Genomic DNA, 24,542 nt, shown 5'->3' with positions numbered 1-24,542 from the left:
TTAGAAGCTGCTCTTCACCGAGATGATGTAGAGTTTATCAGTGACTTGATTGCCTGCTTGCTTCAGGGCTGCTATCAGCGAAGGGATATCACGTAAGTAATTCTGATCTTACTAAGTTTTTTGTAGAGAAGACCAGTCAACCAGTGGTGTTTTCATGTCTCCTATAACCAAAACTAATCATTAGCCAATTTTACATAACAATGTAGAACAAGTATTTACAAATGGATTCCCAAGCCCTGTGTTTGGCTTTTTCTGAAGTTGAGTTTTAATTTTATTATACTCTTTGACTTGACTTGACTCTCACACATCTGTCTGTTAGTCTTGGACCCACCAGCTAACATTCAAATGTAGAATTTCTTCTCAGCATATGCCTTTCTTTCTGATTTTTATTTATAGTATTTGTAAAATGTTGCCTAACACATTAAAACTAGATTTTACCGTATTTCTGCCTCTCGAGTATCTTCTGTTGGTCTCATAAACAGTAGTTTAATTCTTAACATGGAGCTTCTAGACTCCCTCATGCCACAGCTGGCAAATAAACAGCTCTCCAATACATTTGAGATATGTAGAAATTTGGAGCAAAATTTTATCTACGTAGACAAATAAAAGATCTTTCTGATATGGCCTTCTCCCTTGTTTTGACCCTAACTTGGTACACATTTTCTTTGCTACTACATTTTGACACAGAACAGAACTATAGGGCCACTCTGAAAAAGCTGAGACACAGTGGGTTTCCCAGGCTCTGGCCTTCCAATTTATGCAAGGGTTTGGTATGCTATGGTTTTATGTTTTTCAGAGTTAAATATGGTATCTGAAATACTTCCATTCTATTTAATCCACTCTTGGGTGTCTGTTAGGGCTGGGAAACTAGGTTGGATACTAATGTGCAGTAAACTTGTAATTACAAAGTGAGTTAGAAATTGCTGAAATGCCTTTTTTTTTCAGGGTGGACATCTCTATTCTTTAAGTGAGAATTACAGTTAACATAATGATCCTCCCTTGCCCCAGAATACCTGGACTCACAGTTAACATAATGATCCTCCCTTGCCCCAGAATACCCAGGTGGTTGTTCTAAACAAGTAGAAATAAAAAGAGAAAGTCATCTATCGTCTTACCACTCATGCATGATAATGATGTAACTTGGGGGCTTATGTGGTTTTTAAGCACAGTTGTAGTCATATTGTTTATATAATTTTACATTTTCATGTCTTGCATTTTTTTATTATACTGATTATTTTTCTTATAACCATCTTCTTTAAATGAGATTCTCAAAAAATCCAATTTGGTAGATATTTGTGTCTAGCTTTTAACTCTTATATAAACATGTTAAAATTCATAGCCTTGGACATAAAAGTTTGTACACCTAGTGAATTATCTCCTTAGTTTAAATTTCTGGAAATGTAGTCACTCAGTCAAAAGAAATGCCTATTTAAAATTTTTTAGATAAATTGCCAGGCTGCCCACCACAGAGGTTGCTCCATTTTACCATCAGTGCACGAGGGTATCTGTTTGCCTAAATCTTGTCCACTGTATGCTGGCCAGCAGGTACTAGTAGAACAGACACCCTCAGAGCCTTCACAGAATTTACAGTCCTATACTGTAATAATTATAGAAATTACTACTGTGATTGTAAATTGTACAGTCACTGCGATAAGGGCTCTGAAGTCAACAGAGCATATACCATGGTGTGAGAAGATGATAGTGTGAACCGAGCCTTCACATATAAGCTTTCTTAGGCCAGTGTCTCTATATTATAAAACCTAATAAATAAGTGAATGAGTGAATGAACCAACCAAAGAATTGCAGGTAGTAAGAGTGATTGTCTAGGGTTTGATACCCTAGAACAGAGCCTAGAGGTTATAGAGTAATAGATCTCATGTGGTTCAGAAACACGATTTGAGTTTCACAGTCTTGACCTCTTGAGTGTTAAAATTTTGATTTGTTGCTAACATCTAAAATGAGATTTCATATTTAAAATCCCAATTCGTATTTTTTTAGAAACCATCTTATGGTCTGACACTATTAGATGGTGTGCTCTGGTCTGCCTCAGTCCCCAGCATTCCTTATTACTCTCCCATGCTGAGGCTAATTGTTCCTTATCAACTATCATGTTCACTTGGGCCCACTTCACTTATTTTCTTTACCTGTTTGTCTCCTGCATGCATTTCAGTTCAAGGAATTCAATACAGCCACAGCATAATAGGAACTGGAGCCTAACCAGCCTTGTACACTGGGTTAAGAATTTGGGGGTATAATCCTAAACACAAGAAGAGTGGGGGAGTGGTGATATTTGTGTTTTTAAATAAGCATTTAGGAGCAAAAGAGGAAACAACATCAGGTAGGAGCTAATTAATTAATCAGATGAGAGAGGAGAGAATTGGACAGAGAGAAGGACTATATTAAGAAGGTAAAATTGACTAGACCTGGTGTCTCTCACCTTGACAAATTTGATAGGTAAAAAGCTGTTTTGTTGATCATTCTTCACATTCAACATCTCTTAGGTTTATTGCACATGTTTGTAATTTTTGTATACTTGAATTTTTCATTATATACTTGGATCATTTCTTATATTGGTGTGTTGGTTGAAGATAGACAAAAGAAATGTCCATTTAAAATTTGCCAGGCTTCCCTTCTCAAAGGTAATTCTGTATTAGTCTTGCTTGAGAATGTTCCTCTACCCTCTGCAGCTCTAGGTGTACTGACAGGACAAAAGTGTCTCCTATCCCTTATGGAGCTTAGAGTCTTTTGTGTGTGATGGTGAGAGTGGAAGTAGGCAGTCTGATGGAAGATCTAAAGTCATACCTGAAGAGCTGAAGTCATACCACGTGGCCCTCTCACAACATGGCTATTGTATCTTCACAGCTAGCAGGAAAAACCTCTAGTCTGCCAGGATAGTTTTATATGACATGTGTAATCATGGGAGTGACATCCCTTTGACATAGTCTGTTGACTAAAAGTAAGCCACAGGCAAGTTCTGCCTCATACAGGGGTAGGGATTGAACAAGAGAATGACTACCAGGAGGCAGAAATCATTTTGGGAGTCTCTTCAAAGCTGCCTGCTATACATACTTTTATTATAATTACTGTATCTTCCAGTACAGAGCTAAATAATATTGGTTAAGTTTTAAGTTTGTGTCTAATCACATTTACTTAGTTATTAACAATGTATTATAAATTCTGTGTATTTTGATAGGCTTTGGACAAGAACCAGTTCATTTTTGGGTAATTACATGTAGATAGAATTATCAACAAGAGGTTTTGGTTTGCCCCTTTGGGTAAATGGCTATAACTAACTTGTACTTAGTATAATTTTATTCCTCCCATATTTACCATTAGTCTCTACTATAAATTATAGAAAAAGTATATACCTACTTTGATAACATTTTCTATAAAAACAACTAATTTGAAAATGATGTTCTGCCTCTGCAGAATATTTTTAGCTTAGTTGGAACTTTTTTCCATCATTCATTATATTTTCGCTTGGGTTCATTTCATTTTTTCAGTTTTATGAGGTGATGAAGAAGAGATGACAGGAGGTCATCTCATAGATTAATAAGATCTCAATTTGATAGAGAACGAAACACAGTCAAAAACTTATCAGGTCAAGTAGCCAGTTAGAAGATGAAAAATTCCCACATCATCATGTCCTTAAGGCAAGATAATATGAAGAATTGAAAGAATGAGTCATAGAATCTGAATTTTAGGCCTATAACTCAGACACTCTCAGGTTCTCTCTTCTTAACATTAATGTGTTTTGTCAGGATAAAAAGAAAATTTTAAAAATCACCTAGTATGGTATAGAGCAGAAATTCTCATTTCCTCCTTGAAGATGGGACACAGAATGAGGTGTATGTACTGCCTGGGTTTCTTTTTTTCATAGGTATATGAATAGCTAGAGGTAAAAATAGATATTTCAGAATGTATCAGTCTCATCAAAACTATGTTGGCTTATCAGTTACATGCAGATGTCCTGTTTCATTCTGTCATTTGTTTTTTCTTCTCTGTCCTTTCTACAACTTCTACCTTTGTAGACTGCTCAGAGGCCCATATTTGGGAGAGGTTGCAGAGATTGCCTGCTTCCCTTCCACCATGCTGAATTATAACAGCTCTTATAAATACCAGTTTTCCCCTTATCACAGCACTGTGTCACTTACTCCTAAATGATTTCTTTTGAAATGAGGAGATAACTTCTCTTTAAAAAAACTAATCAAATGTCAAAAGATTTCAGTGCTTGCTGTAATGGGGAGGAGAGAATGGAGTTTTTTTCCCTTCCCTTTGCCTGCCGGTGTTCCTTTGACTTTTCTGCTATTGAAGGAAAATGTGAAGTATAGAAAAGCAAAAAGAGCCCAGGGAGCCCAGTGTTCTCTATTATCCTTTTGTGTGGGTTGTGGGGTGAGTGGTATGGCAGCGCAGGTCCTGCCACTAGTGATGAAGAGTTCTTCCATAAAAGACAGAACCTGCTCTTTGGTTCTGGGGCAGGGAGGTAAGTGATTGTTCTAGCATTTCTCATACTTTAACAAGTAATTTTTACATGTTAAAAAAAGTTAAGCACACAGGGAACAAAATATTTCTGAATGATCAAATGAGTTTGGGAACTGGTAGCACCAACATTTTTAATTAATTGGTCTGGGGTGAGGCTCAGGCTTTATTTATGCTTTAAAAAACTTCTTATTGTTGATGTGTAATATACACAGAAAAGTGCACTTAATTATACAGCTCAATGAATTTTTACAATCTGAATATACCTGTGTAATAAGCACCCAGACAGGAAACCAATACATAGTGGATTTTACTTTTTCCATTGAAAGGAATTGCCCAAAGTGATATTTTATCCCACCAATGGTATTGACATGCATTTAGAGTGAATACATGCTCATTATTCTCTGAAGTTTTACTTTTATCCCATCCTAAAGAAAGAAATTTGGACAAATTCTCTGGTTCTAAGACTTACCTATTATGCGGAGCTAAGAAAGTTACTTAATGAATGTCTTTGTGCATTACTTGCCACCTCGTATAATGGGAATAACAATACCCATTAAGTTATTGTGAGGATTAAATGAAATAATTTATGAAAAGTCTTAGAATAGTTGAGCTTTTAATAAATACCAGTTTATTAAATCAGTGTATGTAATTTCTACATCCCGAATAGAAAGTATACATTGACTCAAGAAACTTTTCATGTCTTTGCTACAGTGGTTTACACGTTTCAAAACTGGGATGAGCAAACTTTTTCTGTAAGGGGCCAGAGAATAAATATGTTAGACTTTGTGTGGGTTATACGATCTATTATAGCTACTCATCTCTGTCATCGTAGTGCAAAAGCAGCAATGGGCAATACTTAAATGACTGCCAATGGCTGTGTTTTCTTAGAGATTTATGGACATTAAAATTTGAATTTTAAATCACTTTCACATGTCATGAAATAGTGTCCCCCCCACTACCACCATTTAAAAAAAAAAATGATTTTTATATTCTTACTGTAAAAAAAGGTACACATTCAGGCTGGATTTGGCCTATGGGCCATAGTTTGTTAGCCCCTGTTTTTAAAAAATTAAGTAAGTTATTATTCTAGTTCTACTAACTCAGTCTAACTTTTAAACTGGCATGTGAAACCCACATTTCTTTTTAATTGTATTCTCCAGACAGATTTGTGTGCCCTTATAGGACAACATAATACTGTGTTTGCTTGTGGAAAAAATACTAACCGTGTCTTTACTGTCGTAGGCACTGCTCTAAATGTATTCAGGAACTCAGTTAATCCATATAACAACTCTCTAACATATAAAGTGTTATAAAAGATAAGGCATTTGAGGTACAAAAGGGTTAAATAACTTGCTCAAGGTCACACAGCTGGTAATTGATACAGGACAAACTTGGCCCCTAGCAGTCTAACCCCTAGATTTCCATTCCTTAACCACAGCCTCATGCTGTAAATAAATTAAAAGAGATGTTAAAAAGGTTTTCTTCTAAAATGAGAATTTTTGTGTGTGTGCTGTGTACATCTTTGACAGTATAATGCAGTCTGTGGACCCCACCTAAAAATATAGTTTGCAATCATAAACTACATTACGACAGAACCCAATTATACTGAAATATAGTTAGTAAAATATTAAAGAAATAAAATTTTGATATAGTGTGCCTCTTTATTAACTCATTAAATGACATGCACTAGCAGAGACCCTAATTTCTCAAGATTACTGTCTTAATCATGTATTGATGATTGTAAATGTTATTTGAAGCTATTTACAATATCTGTAATGTGATATGAAAATATCTGCTGCTTGATGAAAAATACACATACTACTAAAATTACTGTATTTTGAGGCTACATCATAATTGAATGGAGTATGAAATTTCAATTACAGGTTAGGTGAAAATATTTTCTCAGCCAAGTTCATGGACCACCTAAATTGTATCTGTGGACCTCTGCTTTAAAAGGTTTTTCAAATCTCAAATGAGTCTGCACTACAGAATAAGTGTTTTAGAAGTGAAAGGAACTTTAGATACCTAATGCAATTTGTTTATTTACCTGTGAGAAAACTAAGTTAAGTAGCAAAACTGGTGTAAGTACCCAGGTCATCTGATTCCCGTTTCCATCCATGTTCCACTGTACTCAGTCGTGATGCTCAATCTCACATATGTCTAAAATTTTCTGAGTAGTGCAGTTGGATTCAATGGCAAATACTAGATTTGGCTTGGTTTCACTTATTTTGTTGAGGAACTTGTTGTGACTGAGAGACAATTAGAATACAATCTTAGTTCAAAACTTTTTCAAGAATATGTTCATTTTGTTACCAAGAAAGTGATGTCTTAATGGGTGTAGCAGTTGCACTCTGAGGAGGCACCATGATCCTGTTGGGTCCTCTGTACCTTTGTGTGACCCCCTTCCCTGGAAATGTGGGCAGGACCTGTTCACAACCAATAGATGATAGCGGTGATGGTATGTGTCACTTCTTTGATTATGTTACATTACATAAGAGTCCATCTTGCTATCACAACTCTCCTTGTTGCTTTGAGGAAAGCATCTGTGCTGAGAAAGGGTTAATTATATATCTAACACTCTTATAATAGAGTCTCTAAACTAAAGTCACTTAAAAACAAACATTTTTTTTGGAGTCCCATCAGCTTTTTGTAGAAATATACCTTTTTGGAAATTATAATGTTTCTGTTAAATGTGTTCATTTAAACTTATCTTTATTTAGATATAATTTAGATACAATAAAATACCAAATTTAAGTGTACAGGCTGATTTTTTTTTTACAAATGAATACACCGTGTAGTCACCACCTACCTGAGATAATAGGACATTTCCATCACCTCAGAAAGCACCCTTGAAATAAGTTTACCACCACCCCCAAACTGCACCCCAGGCAATCTCTGACCTGACTTTTATTACTATAGATGTTTTACCTTATTCTAGAATTTCCTATGATTGGAAGTATAAAGTATGTACTCTTGTAGCCACCTTCTTTAAGTCAGCATAATATTTGTATGATATTCCTTGATACTGCTATTTGTGTCAGTAGTTTGTTCTTTTGGGAGGAGGAGGACCTAAATTGTATTTCAATATTTAAAAAAATATCACAATTTATCTTCCATTTGGGGGCTGTTAACAAATAAAGCAGCTATGAACATTTGCATACAAATGTTTTTGTAGACATATGTTTTCATATCTCTTGGGAATTACTGGGTCATATGGTAAGAGTATGTTTAACTTTAAGAAACTACCAAACTCTTTTCTAAGCAGTTGCAACATTTATACTTATACTAGCAACATATGAACAGTCTAGTTGTCCTCTATCTTTGCCAATATTTGTTGTTCTTAATTTTACCCAGTTTTAAATTGTACTCATTCTATTATGTGTAACTCATTATGGTTTTAATTTGCAATTAAATTGCGTTTCCATGATGACTAAATATATAATGAGTTATTAATATTTTCTCCTGATGTGTAGCTTGTCTTTCTGTTTGATGGTGTATTTTAAAGAATGGTAAGTTTTAATTTCGTCGAAGTACCAATTAATCACTTTTTTCTAGTATGTTTCAGACTTTTATTTTCTATTTGAGACATCAGGACCTACCTCACTGCCGATTTTCATCGAGGTTTTATTTTAGTTTTATAGATTTAGGTTTTTGCAGTTGGCATTATGATGTTAGTATTTGCATATGGTGTGAAGTAGAAGATCGGTATTCATTTTCTTCCTTACAAATAGCATTTTTGTTCAGTTTATTTCTGGACTCTTCTGCCTTCTTCCATTGATCTCTATGTGTCGTATTTATGCAAGTACCAAATTGTCTTGAAATTGAATGGTATAAGTTCGCCACTGCTGTTTTTTTTTTTCCTTGTTCTGACTACTCGTAAGTTCTTTGCATTTTCATATAAATTTCTCAGTCAGCTTTTTTTCCTCCAGAATTTCTCTAAAAAATAAAAAGCCTGCTAAGAGAGAATGGACATGAGCAATATTGAATTTTTCAGCCCTTGAACATGATATGTATTTCTTCATTTGTTTATCATCTTTAATTTTAGCAATATTTTATAGTTTTCATTGTAAAGGTATTGGATATCTTTCTATTTATTCCTGGGTATTATATTTTTTGATGATATCGTAAATGGAATTATTTAAAAATTTTTATTTTTTAGCTATTCATTGTTAGTATATATAAAATAGAATTGATTTTTGCATATTGACCATGTTTCTATAGTCTTCCTGAATTTACTGGTTTTGTTACAGATTCTTGAGGATTTTTTTATGCAGTCTGTAATTAAAAACAGCTTTGCTTCTTCATTCAATTCCGTATTCTTTATACGACTACTCCTATCTTAACTGTGTTGCCTAAGACTCAATATATTTTTCCTGATCTTAGAAGGAAAGTACTCAGTCTTTCATCATTAAGTGTGATGAAACGTCCCTTTTGTATATTGCTGAATTGGTTTTGCTGATATTTTATTGAGGATTTTTGCATATATGTTTATGAGGAATATTGTTTTCTAATTTTATTTCCTTATAAATCTTTGTCATGTTTTGGTACAGAGGTTGAAAAGTGTTCCCTCCTGTTGACTGAAAGAATTTGTGTAATTTCTTTCAGACCTTTTCTTTAATATTTGGAAAAATTCACCACTGAAAGCCTTTGGGTTTGTAATTTTCTTTGTGCAAATTTTTGATTATTATTGATTCGCTTTCTTTAACAGATTAAGGTTGTTTGTGTGTTCTATTTAAGTCATTTTTGGTAAGTCATTTTTGGCATTTTTCAAGGAATTTGTCTATTACTTAAGTTTTTGAATTTATTTCCATAATGCTATTCATAATATTTTCATCCTTTTAATATCTGTGTGATCTACAGTCATATCTTTCATTCCTGGTATTGTAATTTGTTTCATCTCCTTCATTCTTTCTATACAGGTTTATCAACTTTTTCAAATGTTTACTAAAGAACCAACTTTTTACCTTACCTACTGTTTGCCTGTTCTGTTTTACTGATTTCTTCTATTTTATTGATTTCTCATCTTTATTATTTACTTTGGTTTTAGTTTACTCTTCTTTCTTTATAAGTTATAGTACTGTTTGAGCCTTTTTTCTTTTCAATATAGGCATATAAAGCTATACATTTCCTTCTAAGCAGAGCTTGGCTGCATCCCACAAATTTTGATATACTGTGGTTTCTGTATCATTCAAAACATGTTCTAATTTATTTTATTTCTTCTATGATCCATGGGTTATTAAAAGTAGGTTATTTAATTTCTGGATATCTTATAGTGTTAGTGATTCCTAATTTAATTCCATCGTTCAAATAAGATACTTTATGAAATTTCAATGTTTTGAAGCTTATTGAGATGCATTTTATGTCCCAGCATATGATTTATCTTAGGGAATGTGTCATATGCACTTAAAATGTATGTGTTCTGCAGTATTTGTTTATAGTATTCTGTAAATATCAATTATGTCGGGTTGGTAGTATTTTTGAGAACTGTATCCTCATTGACTCTTTTGTCTAGTTGGTATATTAATTAATGACAAAGATGTTAAAAATCTCGGGCTATGCTTGTGGGTTTGTCTGCTTCTCCTTTTAGTTTTGTCAGTTTTTGTTTCATGAGTTTGGTGTCCTAATATTAGATACATACATTGTTATGCATTTCTGATGAATTAGCTCTTTGTCTTCAGGCCTGCTTTGGTATTAAATAAAGCCATTCAGTTTTCTTATGCTCATTCTGCCTGGTCTGTCATTTTCTATCCTTTTACTGTTTGTATTTTTATATTTAAATTGTACCTTAAGTTTTGTATTTAAATCATGTCATATATTTATATATAAGATGATATCTTATAGTCGGGTTCTTGCTTTTTCTTTCACTCAGCTTGACAGTTTCTGCCTTTCAGTTGGGATGTTTATTTCCTTTACATGTAATGCAGTTATTAATAGGATTGGTTTTCCACTCGTTCTTCTGAGGTTGTTTTTAAGTGTACAATCCATTGTTTTTTAGTATGTTCACAAAATCGTGAAGCCATCACCACTATCTAATTCTACAACATTTTTATCACCCCAAAGACACCTCAAACTCATTAGCAGTCACTCTTTATTTCCTCTTGTCAGTGCCAAGCTGATCGAGAAGGGAAGTTTTTGATGGTGAGACACCTAGTTGGAAGATTGCACAAGGGGCCGACATTAGAATGAAACGGCAAGCACTAACTTTATTGCGGGAAGTGCAATTCTATTGCGGGGAGCATGCTTCTGCTTCTGTTCCCCTTCTGCTCCCCAGGGGACCATATGGGTTCCACACATATCAGAGCACAATGGTGGTGTTCAGCCACACATGTGTGATACAGTAAGCTAAAGTATGTTTACATATTTTAGGCAGAGGCGCCCTACTACACTAATGTAACATTCTAAGTCTGGGGTCTTCTTATTCCTAGCCGTGAGCCTGGATCACAGCCAGACCTGGGACCAACGAGGCCTGGGACTCATACCTCCAGTCCCCAATCCTGGGCAACTAATAATGTGCTTACTATTTCTGTAGTTTTGACTATTCTGGGTACCTCTTATAAATGGAAAGTTGCATTGTTTCAACTTTTATGAATTATGCTGCTGTGTATGAATATTTGTGTATACTCTTGTGTGGATGTATTCATTTCTCTTGGGTCTGTACATAGAAATGGAATGATTGCATCACACAGTAATTCTGTGTTTAACTTTTTGAGCAACTTGGCTAAACTTTTCCATAGTGGCTACACCATTTTACATTTCCACCATCAGTTTATACGGGTTCTAGTTTCTCCACTTCCTGGTCAGCATTTATTGTATTTTTTTAATGTTTTTAGCTATCCTTGGTGTGTGTAAAGTGATATTTCATTGTGGTAATGGTTTGCATTTCCCAATTGACATGTTGAGCACCTTTCCATTTGCTCCTTTCTGATTTTTGTTCATCTCTTGGTCCTTCATCACTTTCTTTTGGGTTGTTTTTGTTAAGTATTTCACTTTATTTCCTCTGTTGGCTTTCTGTGTGTGTTTTAGAGGATTAGCAGTATGCATCCGTAAATCCAGAAGCTATTCAGACAATTCTTACTGTACCTGCTCAAACCTTAACACTTGACACTTCAGGCTTCCAAGTCATACAGATAGTATTTAGGGTCCCACCTGGTTTATGTTAAAAAGAGTCCTTTGTCTTTTTAAAGATTAGTACATGTTGATTTCCACTTGACTTAAAATACTTTTCTTTGTTACCTTACATAAACATTCATAAGCACAAGTAAAACCTATATTACATTCATGTTTCCTAATTAGTCTTTTTTTTGTATCTTAGTTGATAACTTTGAAGGTGTAATTTTTAACTTTTCCTGGCTATCATATTGACTTTAGGATATTGACATGGCAGCCACTCTACAACCCTAGAGAAGAGATATTATTTAAATTATTTTGGGTCTTCTTGTGATCGTTAAGAACAAACACTTTATTGAATGTCCTTATAGATCCTTTTACTTACTGCTTCACTTGGAACAAAAATCTTTATCTCATTTCAGTACTCATGTTAAATATGGCTTAACTATGCATACATGTATCATTTGCTTCACAAATAGCTATAACAAATAGGAGGGTGTTGTTTTTTCCATTTGGTCTCCATTGTGCTGCCCATGATACCATGCCTTAATTGCTCCCCTGCAAATAGATTATGAGTACATACCCTTCCATGTCTCAGAACTCAAGAGCCTTCTTTTTTTATCTATGATCTTCTAAAACAGTTTGCAGATATTAAAGTTTGTTGCCCTGAATAGTCAAGAGTTCTGCCAGCTTCAGCCAGCTGAGTCTTGTGTTAACATACTCTACTTGGGTCATGCCATTCTGTCAGCATTGGTCTCCCAGAGCATGTTCTGTCTGAGGCACAGTGAGAAATTTTCTGGGGGGTTCTAAGAAATGGCTAATTCTGAGAGTGTGGAAAGGTGATTCATTCTCATTCATTTTCTATCTCCCCCCACCCCCCCACCATGAACTACTCTAAGGAAAAGGGGGTATTTAAGAGCATTTGGAACCTTTTTCAGACAAAAGAGACCTGGTTGTGCTCAGAACTTCCAGTTGGTTCTGTTACCATGTTCTATTTAAATGTTTCATTGTACTTCTGAGTAATTTCAGAAAGATAAGAGGTGTTTTAAATCATTAAGAGAAAATTGCACTGAGGTAAGTGGATCAGTGAATATTCCAGGCAATTTAAACTCTAGAACTGCAGCCTGTGAAATTTAAAACATTTTATCAGTATTTAGCAGTATAGTATCACTATATTCTTCTTCCTTTAAGTAGTAAAATCATGAAAGTTCACACAAAATTGTGTGTGCGTGCTTACTTTCCTAAGAGTATATCATCTTATTAGATTCTTGAAGAGCTTTATGTCTTATAGAAGATGAAGAACCACTAAATAGAAAGCATTAGCTTGATTTTTGCCTTCCTGAAGGCTTTCTGTTTCAAATACCCTTGGCCATGTTGCCTTCAAAAGTTTTTTTCCCCCTCGAATTTTAGCTATTCTTTAAAGAAAGGGATACAGATTTATGTAAGAAGTTAATATACAAAGAAAATGAATTATCTTGAAATTTAAGCCCTCAAGTATCCCCTTGGTAAGGTGGTATGGAGATGCCTTAAGAAAACTGTTAGCAAAAGTGACGTAATTGAAACTGAATAGGATAATAGGGGCAATTGGAAAGGAATCTCAAACGTGCAATTCTGAGACAAGTAGGGGCTTTCAGGCATATTGTAGGCACAAAAAAACAACACTGTACACATACAGTGTTTGCTGGGTTGGTATGCTTGTGCTTCCTTCGCCTCTCATTAGAATAAGAAAGTTCTCCCTAGTCTGACCCAGCCTGTCTCCTGGCGCATCCTCCAGCAAAAGTGGATCATTTTCTGGTTAAATGATGACCTCAGTGTCATAAATTCAATATTTTATTTTACTGCAGGAAAAACACGCCTTGTTATTTGGGGCACTTGGTGTACATTAGAAATTCTAGAAAGTATGTGGTAGGTAAAGGAATTTATTACCAAAGAGATTGTCATATTCATGCTCCTCACTAGTAAAAGACAAGTTTGAAAAAAACACCCCTTTTTATTTTCAAATTCACCATTGCCACACTATCTGCTTTTTACCACCAGTTTGATCTGCTCTTTGCCCAACTCCTCCCTCCTGAAGGGGCAGCACCAGCTTCACAGGCAATGGAGAGAGGAAGCCAGTCCAAACCCACTAAGGTCCAAGCAGGTATTCATGTGCCAGTGCTCATGCTTTGAATGTGAATGCTGCAATCAAATCAGATTGTGAGAGCCTTGATATTTAGAGGTATTATGCTGCATTTTGATAAGCAAATACATCCACGTTTTCCCCAATTGAGGTATCAATAGTAAGGAAATAGAATTTCTACTCTCTTTGAAAAAGCACAGTGTTTAACTTCTTGTTTGCCTAAGGCCCTTTTGATCTTTTTCCATGAATATTTCCTCTGACTTTTTCTATCAATATAACTGCTATAGATTATAAATCAACATAGTAGCATGCCTTTTTTAAAAATCTTGACTTATATTGACATATCGGCATATATCTCCTGTAAGACCTGTTTGCTTAGTGAGAAAAAAAATTTTAAATCAAGCATTAGGTGAAATTATGTCCAGGTTCTTTAATAATTGAGATATAGAACAACTATTAAACAATTAAACACTTTATTATTATATACAAAGCACATTTAGGTACTAATCAAAATGCAGTTGTAGAATTGTCAAACTAACCAAAAAAAAATTAAGTTGCCATCAGATTGTCTTAAGTGTTTCCTAAGAAAATCTATCTTCAAAATTTAGAATATAGTATTTCGTAATCTGCCCTAAAATTTATGCAAAACAATATAAAAGTATAGTTGCTCATTGGAATGGACACTTGTTCTGCAGGAATTTTTTTCCTTTGCATTTTAACTTGAAACGTAAATTAATTGGGCTAGGCAGATATTGAATTTCTTTTTTGTTTGCCATCTAAGTTGTGGGTTTAATTTTGAAGTGACTGTCCACCTGAACTGTGTAGTCTCTTTTTAACTGTATGAGCAAAGGTAAGACTTATTGCCTCAATTTCATAATGTATTCCATTGATTAGTAAAACTTTTATTTATTTCACCAGAATGTGGTGTTTGTGATTTAAAGTAAAACAATCTATTCTGTGAAAAACTAACGTATTTATCTTCTTAGGGATTTGAAAATATAAGGTCCAAGTAGATAGTATAATAACAATGAAGCTTCACTAAGGGGCTTTCAGATCCTTCCTATTACTGTTTTTTCATTTTCTGCTTTCTCTTTAAGATTTGTCAGCTGTCAAACCATCAGTTTTCTCTCCTCCTATCCCACCCATCCTGTATGCTTTACATTAATGTATTTTTGTGTTTGGGGCCATTTGGTTAGGCCTCAGACATTCCACAGCTACCTAGAGGACATCATAAACTACCGCTGGGAGCTGGAAGAAGGGAAACCCAACCCTCTAAGAGAATCCAGTTTCCAAGACCTGCCTCTCCGTACCCGTGTAGAAATCCTGCACCGCCTCTGTGATTATCGGCTAGATGCGGATGATGTCTTTGATCTTCTCAAGGTGCTTAACTGGCAAGCTGTTCTCTTAGAGCAAAAAAGACCAGCAATCCAGGTTGTAAAATCTGAAGCTATTAAGAGAAACCAGAGTTTGGCTTGTGTTACTAGTGTTGGGACTCTTGATCAACAGTAACAATGTATATAAAACAAAACCTCTGTAGCCAAAGTAATCCAAGCCATTCATTTATACAACTATGTTATTTTGGTTTAGTCTTCCTTAATATGTGCTGAGTCCCAGCTGATAACAAGAGAACAATCAGAGTCACCTATATAGTTTCCCTGTCATCGACCAGATTGCAACTAAATTAGCCACTGAATTTGTTTCCCAAATTTGATTCAGCATAATTTAAATATTTATTGAAAACTCCAAGGACTTTAACCCATATATGCCAGTGAAGTTCATTTTTACTATACCCAAACATACACATTACAAAAAATGTGCCGGAGAAGGAAGGTGTTATTATCTATTTTAGAAGTCTATCTCGGAGGGTTTGAGCTATTGCTTTTCACTCATAGGGAGGTTCAGTCAGAAATTATTAAATGTGTGATGACTTCTCAGTTCAGCCCTACTCATGGACACAGTATAAAAATCATTGCACAATTTAGCACAGTCTTTGCTGAGAACTCAAGGACTTTAATAGCAGTAGGAAGGCCAAACCAGGTCGGACCCTGGGGTAAACTGGGAGCTATATTGCTGGATCTCAGCTGGAATAAGAGGTTGCTGTAGGTTATGATGAAGCTACAATAGAGGATCACCTGGGACAAAGCTTTCATAACAACACATTCCACCGTGTTGTAATTGTCTTTCCTTTCATGGATACACACATAAAATAATAATAAATTCAAACCAAATATATAATATGTTCATCAAAATTCCCTTTGGTTTCTCTTTTCTTGGTGAATTGAGGACTGTGATGGGGATGGGAAGCATTTGAAATATGTCCATATCCTGTTCATTAAAGAAGGCACGGCTGCTTATTCTGTGTTTCATATGCCCTGATTAAAAATTACATGTGATGCTTAGGCATCTTTAAATATGAGGTATATCTAAGTATAAATTTCGAACCCTCATTTTAGTCTTCTCCTGTTTTGTTCCCCATTTCCCCAAACCTCTTTTTCCCTGTTCTTGGACCCTAGGGTCTGGATGCTGACAGCCTCCGCGTGGAGCCATTAGGTGAAGACAATTCTGGGGCACTGTATTGGTATTTCTATGGAACTCGAATGTACAAGGAGGATCCGGTACAAGGAAAATCCAACAGAGAACTCTCTTTGAGCAGGTACATTCTTTAAGGTCAGGGCTATAATAGTTACTGTACAAAAAATGTAATTAAAATGAAATTCATCAATTCTACAGCACAAATTACTTTTTCTGTATGAAGGAATTAGCTATAACTGTAAAGAATGCCAAGGAGTTATTTCATACAAAAATAAAAAAGAATTGAACTGTCGCCTCCGCTAGCAAAACAGCGAGAGATTCTGTTTTGCTGTGAGGTTCCCAAGGAGCACCGCTCCTTTTAGCCTGGACTGTTCCACACAGCAGATTCTTCTTAGCAGTGTGGTCGTTTCACTGCCACAGTTTTCGTCTTTCATACTCAATTTTTGAGAACTTTTTTTCATTAGAGTTGATAATCTCCATCAGCATAAGACAAGAAGGAACTTAAAGAATGTCTGAAACATAAGCCTTAATAAACTCTCCCTAAATGAGGAAGAGTCCTCCTTTTCATAGCAGCCCACTATCTTGTTTTATGTAGATTTTATTGCTGGGAGCAGTACTCTCAGGAAAGTGTTAGGTCTTACTCATATTTCAATATTGTCAAATGTTGGTTTTTCTTGGTTCTATACTCTAATTATGAAAGACAGTAAGTCACCCTGCTCTTTCCCTGTGACTGCTGCATTTAATCCTTTTCAGTATCCCCATGGCCAGATAAACTGCTTATATATGTCAATCTTATAACAGAACATTTCTATTTAATATACTATTTCTTAGGGAAAGTGAAGGACAAAAAAATATCTCAAATGTTCCTGGGAAAACAGGAAAAAGAAGAGGAAGACCCCCAAAACGGAAGAAACTACAGGAGGAGATTATAGTAAAGTAAGAAAATGTTGTTAGTCTGTGACAGTCATAGACCCCCTTTGCTGAAAGAGGGGACTTTAATTTCACTTGCTCCTTCATCCTTAATTTTCACTCATGGGCATGGAAAAGACATGGGACTTATATTATGGAGACCTGGATTAGAAAGCTAATGAAATTACCAGGTGTGCACTAGGGAATCAGGAAGCCCTAGCTGCATAGCCTCTAGCAAATACCTGTTTTTTTATTGGACAGTGGAGATACTAATAGTAATGATGATTAAATTGAACCAAGATAGTGAATGTGATAGTGTAACAGACTGAAAACTATGCATGTGCTCACTCAGTATGTATTAACTTTTAAAATTTGTTATGCTACACATTTTTTCATAGCGCGGAGCAAGTTAATTCTGTGATTGTTGACTAATTATCATCATTTTAAACGAATTATATATCATAGATGAGTTTAAGAGTTAATTCTTTGCTGTTAGGGAAATTTCAGTAGCAAACATACTTTATTTTGTTTAGAATACAATTTCCTAAAGTAAAGGCAAGATCTTAAACATTTTAAAAGTCTTTATATTTAATTTTAGTAAAGAAAAAGATTATGTTGCATTTGAGAGATTTTATTCTATATGTCATTACCTTTTAGGAAATTCCATCATGTGAATCTTAATAGAAGAGTTTTCAGAATCTGACCTATACTATATAAATATACTTTTACTTAAGGATCAGATCTGTCATTTTACACCTATGGAAGATAGGTCATTCTTAAAAATTCTAATAACAGAGGCCAAACTGCTGCTTCTCTCTACAATCAGAATTGATATTTTTTATGCTTAAGAATCAACGTTCCACTTTCCAGAAAATTGACTACACATTGTAGCTTTCTTTTAACCAGTGTTTGAGAGAAATACCTTAAAATAATGTCTGTACACACAACATGTGTTTCTAGATTTTGTTAGCAATCTATACCTCCTTATATATTCAAAAAGCTATTTTATACCTATCTCCATTTCCCTGTAAGTGAAATTAAAGTACTGTAGTGTTGAGAATATAGAATCATTTTAACAAGCATACGTGGACTTGTGCTACCCTCTACTGGTGATTTTATTCTTTAGAGCTCTGTATTCAATACAATATTTAAATATTTTTAAATTAGATAAAATTTAAAATCCAGTTCCTCAGTCACACCAGCCACATTTCAAGTGCTCATTAGCCGCATGTGGCTTGTGGCTACCATATTGGACAGCAACAACATAGAACATTTTTTATTCTCACAGAAAGTTCTTTGGAACAATACTGCTTTAAGTAATTGATTACAGAGAATGTCAAGAATGATTCAGGAATACAAATGACAATGATCCTTAACACTATTGTGCTGAGCATGTCTGTGTTTTATAATTTATTCCCCAACATACCTGTGAGGTAAGCATCATTAATAGCTCCATTTTATGGGACTGTTAATTAACGTTCCTGAGGTCATAAGGTAAGTAGCAAGTCTTGTTCTTAACTTGTGTTCTTAACCTGTACCTTCTGTGAGGTTATATTAAGTACACCTATCTTCAGCATAGCTCTGAATCAGGGATGAAGACTTTGGAATCTCTACTGTCTTTTTTTCCTTGGCATTTAACTGTTAACACTTAACTCCTCTGATTTAAAAAACATGTTTTACAAGTTAGTATTTTCCTATGATTGGTGATGTTACCATAACAGTGGGTTCCATGTATCAGTTTTCCCTCTATACCAACACACCTGCAACCTAGTGTTCCTTTTTTTCAATAGAGTCATCCTGTCTAACATTGCCTTCTCCATACACACACTCCTTGTATTATTAAGTTAGTTGGGTCTCCCTTATGGGGGAAACATGAGACAATTTTGGACATGTCTTTAATTGTTACCTCCTTTTCCTGTGTTTCAGTGAAAAACAGGAAGAAATTTCCTTGGCATCTGAGCTACAGACAAGAAATGGTAATGACCTCTGCTGGAGTTTTTGGAAAGGATTATGTAAATGCAATTGATTTACATCATGGTAGTGACTGTCATTTTCCAGTTATACAGCAGTTAAGATTATTGCAGTGGCAGTCTAACTAGCCTCCTTGCCCTTCGTCAGTTCTCTCTTCCTTGCACTTTATCCTGTGCCTACTCTTCTTCTGACCTGATAACTTGAGATCAGGAGTAGGTCTTTTCACTAGAGATTTGTTACCTGGCCATATTATAATAGATACCCAAACATTTGGATGATAGCAACTTCTCAGAGAGCTATCTTGTCAGTGTAAAATGCTTTACTACATAAGGGAGTATACTGATTTCCTATCTAGATTTCAATTATGTAATCTCAGTTACATAATTTGAGGGGTGGCAGATGTCGGTTCATAGTATCTCAGTGTCAGTGAAATGAGGAAGACTTCGAAAGCTCAGATGAAAACTGTCTGCATAGAAAAGTAAATACATTTAACCTGTCTACGGCCGTGCCACCCTAAACAAGCCCGATCCCGTCTGATCTCGGAAGCTAAGCAGGGTCGGGCCTCGTTAGTACTTGGATGGGAGACTACTTAGGAAGACCAGGTGCTGTAGGCGTAAAAAATAAAAAAATAAGGATTGTAAGCTGACAAGGTCCTTGCAGTCTGTGAGGTCAACCAAGGGTTGCCTCGCCTAAAAAATAAATAAATAAAAATAAAATACATTTAACCATTTTTAGGATGTTCATGTCTGTCTTATGAAAGTCATAATAGTTTTATTTGTATAACCTTTAGTCAGTGTTCACTATTACTTGTAAACAGTTGATAGTAACAGGATAATCAGAAGTATGTATTGTCAACCTTAAAAGTAATAGGTCTTTTTTTTTCTGATCCCTGGTTTTGGTCATGACCCAGGGTAAAAATGAAAAAAATTGGGGAAAAGGTCTTAAATTGTTTGATGAAACCATTCCTTTCTTTTCCAGGGTCCCAGGGGCCAGGTCAAGGTACTTGGTGGCTCCTGTGCCAAACAGAGGAAGAATGGAGACAGGTCACTGAGAGTTTTCGGGAGAGGACCTCCCTTCGAGAACGGCAGCTCTATAAGCTCCTCAGCGAGGACTTCCTGCCTGAGATCTGCAACATGATTGCCCAGAAGGTATGCAAATGCAAAGGGGTGATTACTACCCTCTGTATTAGGTGTAAAGCTGTATTATTTAAGGATTATTCATTAGTTGTTGAATACATTTATTGTCTCCTGAAAGTGGTACAGTCTTCCTCCTCTCTCATCTGGAGTATTAAAATGGGACCTCACCCCACTCATTCTGCTTCACTACAGGCCACATAATTGAGTTCTTCTTACCTAAGAAGTTCTCAGGGCTCCCCACACCCCAGTACTTCCAGTGGCTCTTCACAGTCTGCTACTAGCTTTCCTTCTCCCATAATACTCACAAAACGTTCCCTGAGCCCCCAAGTTGTGTCTCATGTCACCCTGTGCCTGCCTCTCTCCTCTTCTCTCCCCTCTACACACAGATATTTTTATCATCATCTTACTGTCTGTCTCTTACCCATTAAGCAACTAGCTCTGAATAGTATTTGTCTTTTTAGCTCCAGTGCCAGCTCTTTTCCCACCTGAGCTCAGTTTGCCCTTTACTCCAACTTCAAGACAACTTGTAGTTCCACATCCTGTTTACAAGTATATACTTTCTAATTCATGACTTCTTCAAACATCTTTATTCCTCTACTTCTCTACCCATTAAAACACTACTTTTTCAAAAGCCTTACCTAGAAGTCATTATCTCCATGAGCTGTCCCTTATTTCTCTCAGTCTCAGGATTGTCTTCTCTAACATGTTTCTTCATTCCTTACTTCTTTCCATTGTGAGTTGTTTAAGCTTTTCAGATAAATGACCATGTCTTACTCATTGTTTTAACTTCCACAGCACCTAATGTAATGCCTTTTCTGTGGTGGATGCTCAATAATAATTTAGTTTGCTTATTTCATTTCCATAAATCCAATACATGTGAAGAAGACAGAAAAATTTGTCTATCTGCCAATGAAATCTGAAGAGAAAATATTTATAAATTATTTCTGTAGTATCTCCAGGGAAGTACAGAATTACAAATAAATTACTTAATTTGTTGTGAATTTAATGATGTTTCTAACCTTTAAGCAGGTTGATGCTCTAGGGAAAATTCTAGTAAGTCACCTTTTGCTAATAGCAGGAACTTAGAGTTTCTCAGGAATAACATTTTCATGGATGAGCAAAAGAGTCTGCATTTCCCCATCGATATACTTAATTCCTCATACTATAATTACATTTAGTTTTTGTCATCTGGAACTCACTGACAGTTTATCCAGGAATTTTTAATACATAATGTAATTTTCTTAAAATAGCTATAATGCAGTGATGGTTTTATAACCTTACATGACCTTGTATGTGACTATTGATATGACTAATGGTGGTACATTAAATCATAAGACATATCTAATTGGCTTTTATAATTTCTTCATTTATACTATAATATTCAACCTAAGATTTTGTGGGTCAGAGGAACTAAGAAAATATACAAGCATAAAATTGATGGTTTTGAAACAAAAATTGCTAAGAGATGAAAAAATTAAAATAATTTTTAATTAAATTAATTAAATTAAAAAATTAAATTAAGAAAAGAAAAAATTAAAATAAATATAATTTTTAAGAACCATAAAATTAGGAACCAAAATAAAAAATAACAAATTTGGTATTTCCAAAGAAATATCAGTTCTAAATATGCAAACTTCAGTAAACTGAGTTGTCAATCGCAAAAATAAGAGCATCTAAACTGTTCAGTAGAAAACCTTAGCAGACCAAGTAATTAAGAAAGATATTTTTCACAAAAGGATCCCATCAAAAGCTCCGGAATCATTTGGATTTAGTCGTAGGTGCAATTTTCTAAACCTTCAAGAAAAGGTAATTTCCAAACATTTCAACAGTGAAGAAAGAAATGGTTTGGGTACCTTGTTCGTTCAGCTGTAAATATCTTAAATACACTATCTTTGTTCAGTAATATAAATGTTAAGTCCTTAATACTAACAAATACAAGCTATCCGTTCACCAAAAATACCTTGTAACCTATCAGAGTTAAGCCTAAATTCTGTAATGCTCATATTTTTGTCTTGTAGGTTTTGTATAGTATAATATAACATAAAAAAGAAGAGGAAGATTTTTTTTTTTCATGTTTTGCCTGGAGGAATATAAATCTGCTTATAAAGTCTATTAATTAGAATTTAGTGATAACTAAGGCTTCCTGCATCAGAATCACCTGGCATGCTTATTAAAAGTTTAGATTCCCGCCCATGTACCATTCCCGATCCCCGTCAGAACCGTTGGAGGTGATGTGTATTCTTTAGTTGTAGAAGCTGTTCAGGTGATTCTTGTGCATCCTAAAGTTTAAAACCCACTGAAAATAAACCCATTTATTGCAGCAATAAAACAAATTTTGGTATGACCCTAATTAGAACTGTACATAGTCAATAAGAAAAAGCTACAAAATGATTCGTGGATAGGGATACATATTTTTAAAGTCGCGTGTAAATCTGTTAAGACTTCTTTGTTTCTGAATGGAAGAGTAAATGTACAAGCCAGCATTCACCAAGATAAATTGAAATTTATTATAACCTCAGCCAAATTCCAGCGTAGTAAAAATTTGCTATCAAAATAACAGGTTAATGTAAATATTGTAAGGCAGGAACAATGGTATGCCTTGCCCTACCATGTATTATCACATAAATCACATTAGAAGCGTTCTCAAGGGACCTCCATTTAATAACCAAACTGTCATAAATGATTTGCTCAGGGCAATACAGATATATCATCTCTTCATAATCTTTGCTCAATTTTAGCATTCAACTGTTGAGTTATATGTTCATCAGTAGTTAGCTGTAATATTTTTACAAACTAGTTTGTATTCATTTTACTTTTTACTGAATTTATGCAATTAAATATTATGAGACCAATAAAATATAAGCATAAAATGTTTATTAAAAGGTTTTATTAAAATCATTCAAGATGAATTGCTTCTAAAAAGGTGAATGTAAAATTAGCTTAAGGTTTTATGTATTTGGATTGCAGATGTCCTTAACATCTCACTTTCACTTAAAAAAAAAAAAAAACTAGAAGAGCAGGTGGAAGTCTTAAGAGGGTGTTTTATATGAAAGAATCATAGGAAACCCCTTTTAGTGGGGCCCCACATCAAATGATTGGTGAATGGCAATATATTTATACATTAAATTAAAATAAGTGCTTAAAGTATATATGTTTTTTAAATTCTTTGCTTTGATTAACTGTGTTAAACTACCACTACGCATCCTAATTGTATTGGCCTAAAGAGATTTATTCTAATAATTTAAAATGCCTGTGCTTCAGATGTGAAATTGAAACATACATCGGTAAACAGAATGTGTTGCTTACAGATAGACACCATTCAGTATTAAAATATAGTATGTAAAGGAGGCACAGAACATCTGGGACAGTGACAAAAGATTAGGTGTTAGAGTGGTAGTCATAAGCCTTTCTTTGAACTTATTTGAATTATGCTGCTGCCACCATCAAGCTTTCCTTTTGGATAAGTTACTTGATATCTCTGAATTTCAAATTTCTTATTAGTAAATTGAAATGCTATAACTTCATATAAGCTTTTGTGGAAATTAAACAAAAGGACCCATATCAGTGTAGCTACAATAGTACTTAGCAATTAGTAGGCACTTGGTTCTTTCCATTGTTTATGATGGTGGATAACTGATGGGCAATTTTGGTAGAAAACAAAATCCACATTTCTTAAAATAATTGCAAGTCAGAAGAGAGATAAGGCAGATGGGAGAAAACTGGGAGAATGGTAGCCTTGTAAACTTTGAAATAATAAATCAGAAGATAAGGCCCGCTTTGATCATATAAAAGTTAAACTTTTATGGTAAGTTTTAAATGCAGACTACTAAAAGTATTTTTGCTGGTGCAAACAGTGATTTTTGATGGCTCATAAACGTTAGGTCTTTAACAAACAGTTTGACTAAAGGTACAGATAATGCATGCAAAAGATGATAGCAAAGGATGTAGGGAAATAAGTTCACCTTCTGTATCAAGAATACCACTTTCCTCATTAGTAACTTTTATCTAATTTGGCAGATTTGGAGTCAAACTGTTATTGGCCTCTATAGTTATTAGCAGATAAACTGCCACAATTCCTTTGAGAGTTCCATAGTAAGTTTTTACCTATATTTAAAGTTCAAGAGCTCTTCCTCCTGGAGTCTTGAAGCATATAAAGGAGTTGTTCATAGGCATACTTGAGGAAACTGCTGAGTAGTTTCTGTGGAAAAGAGGGGCGTGACACCCTTTGACAGTTGGGATTGCATTGCACTGAGGCCTAGTCCTTCTCAGAAATGCTTTCTAAAGCT

At 34.9% G+C, this 24,542-nt stretch overlaps 1 protein-coding gene and 1 pseudogene across 4 annotated transcripts in view; both read left to right on the top strand.

Annotated features, from left to right (window-relative positions):
• Positions 1–24,542, top strand: part of LOC105297244 (cat eye syndrome critical region protein 2) — a 56,023-nt gene continuing 31,481 nt past the window's right edge. For 2 of the 4 annotated variants that reach the window (XM_023535186.1, XM_011367791.2), the window contains exons 1-6: positions 1–92; positions 14,905–15,088; positions 16,222–16,361; positions 17,072–17,176; positions 19,076–19,125; positions 20,099–20,268. In XM_023535186.1, the coding sequence (XP_023390954.1) occupies positions 16,306–16,361; positions 17,072–17,176; positions 19,076–19,125; positions 20,099–20,268 (381 nt within the window). In that variant the 5' untranslated portion in view covers positions 1–92; positions 14,905–15,088; positions 16,222–16,305. Of the gene's footprint in view, positions 93–14,904; positions 15,089–16,221; positions 16,362–17,071; positions 17,177–19,075; positions 19,126–20,098; positions 20,269–24,542 lie in introns of those variants that run through there. The other 2 variants (XM_023535185.1, XM_023535184.1) reach the window with 1 other exon arrangement.
• LOC111744565 lies at positions 19,616–19,734 on the top strand (annotated as a pseudogene).

The sequence above is a fragment of the Pteropus vampyrus genome, unplaced genomic scaffold, assembly GCF_000151845.1.
Source record: "Pteropus vampyrus isolate Shadow unplaced genomic scaffold, Pvam_2.0 Scaffold137, whole genome shotgun sequence".
NCBI classification, from domain to species: domain Eukaryota; kingdom Metazoa; phylum Chordata; class Mammalia; order Chiroptera; family Pteropodidae; genus Pteropus; species Pteropus vampyrus.
The sequence above is the reverse complement of the archived record's forward strand: the minus strand, read 5'-3'. Positions and strand labels throughout refer to the sequence as shown.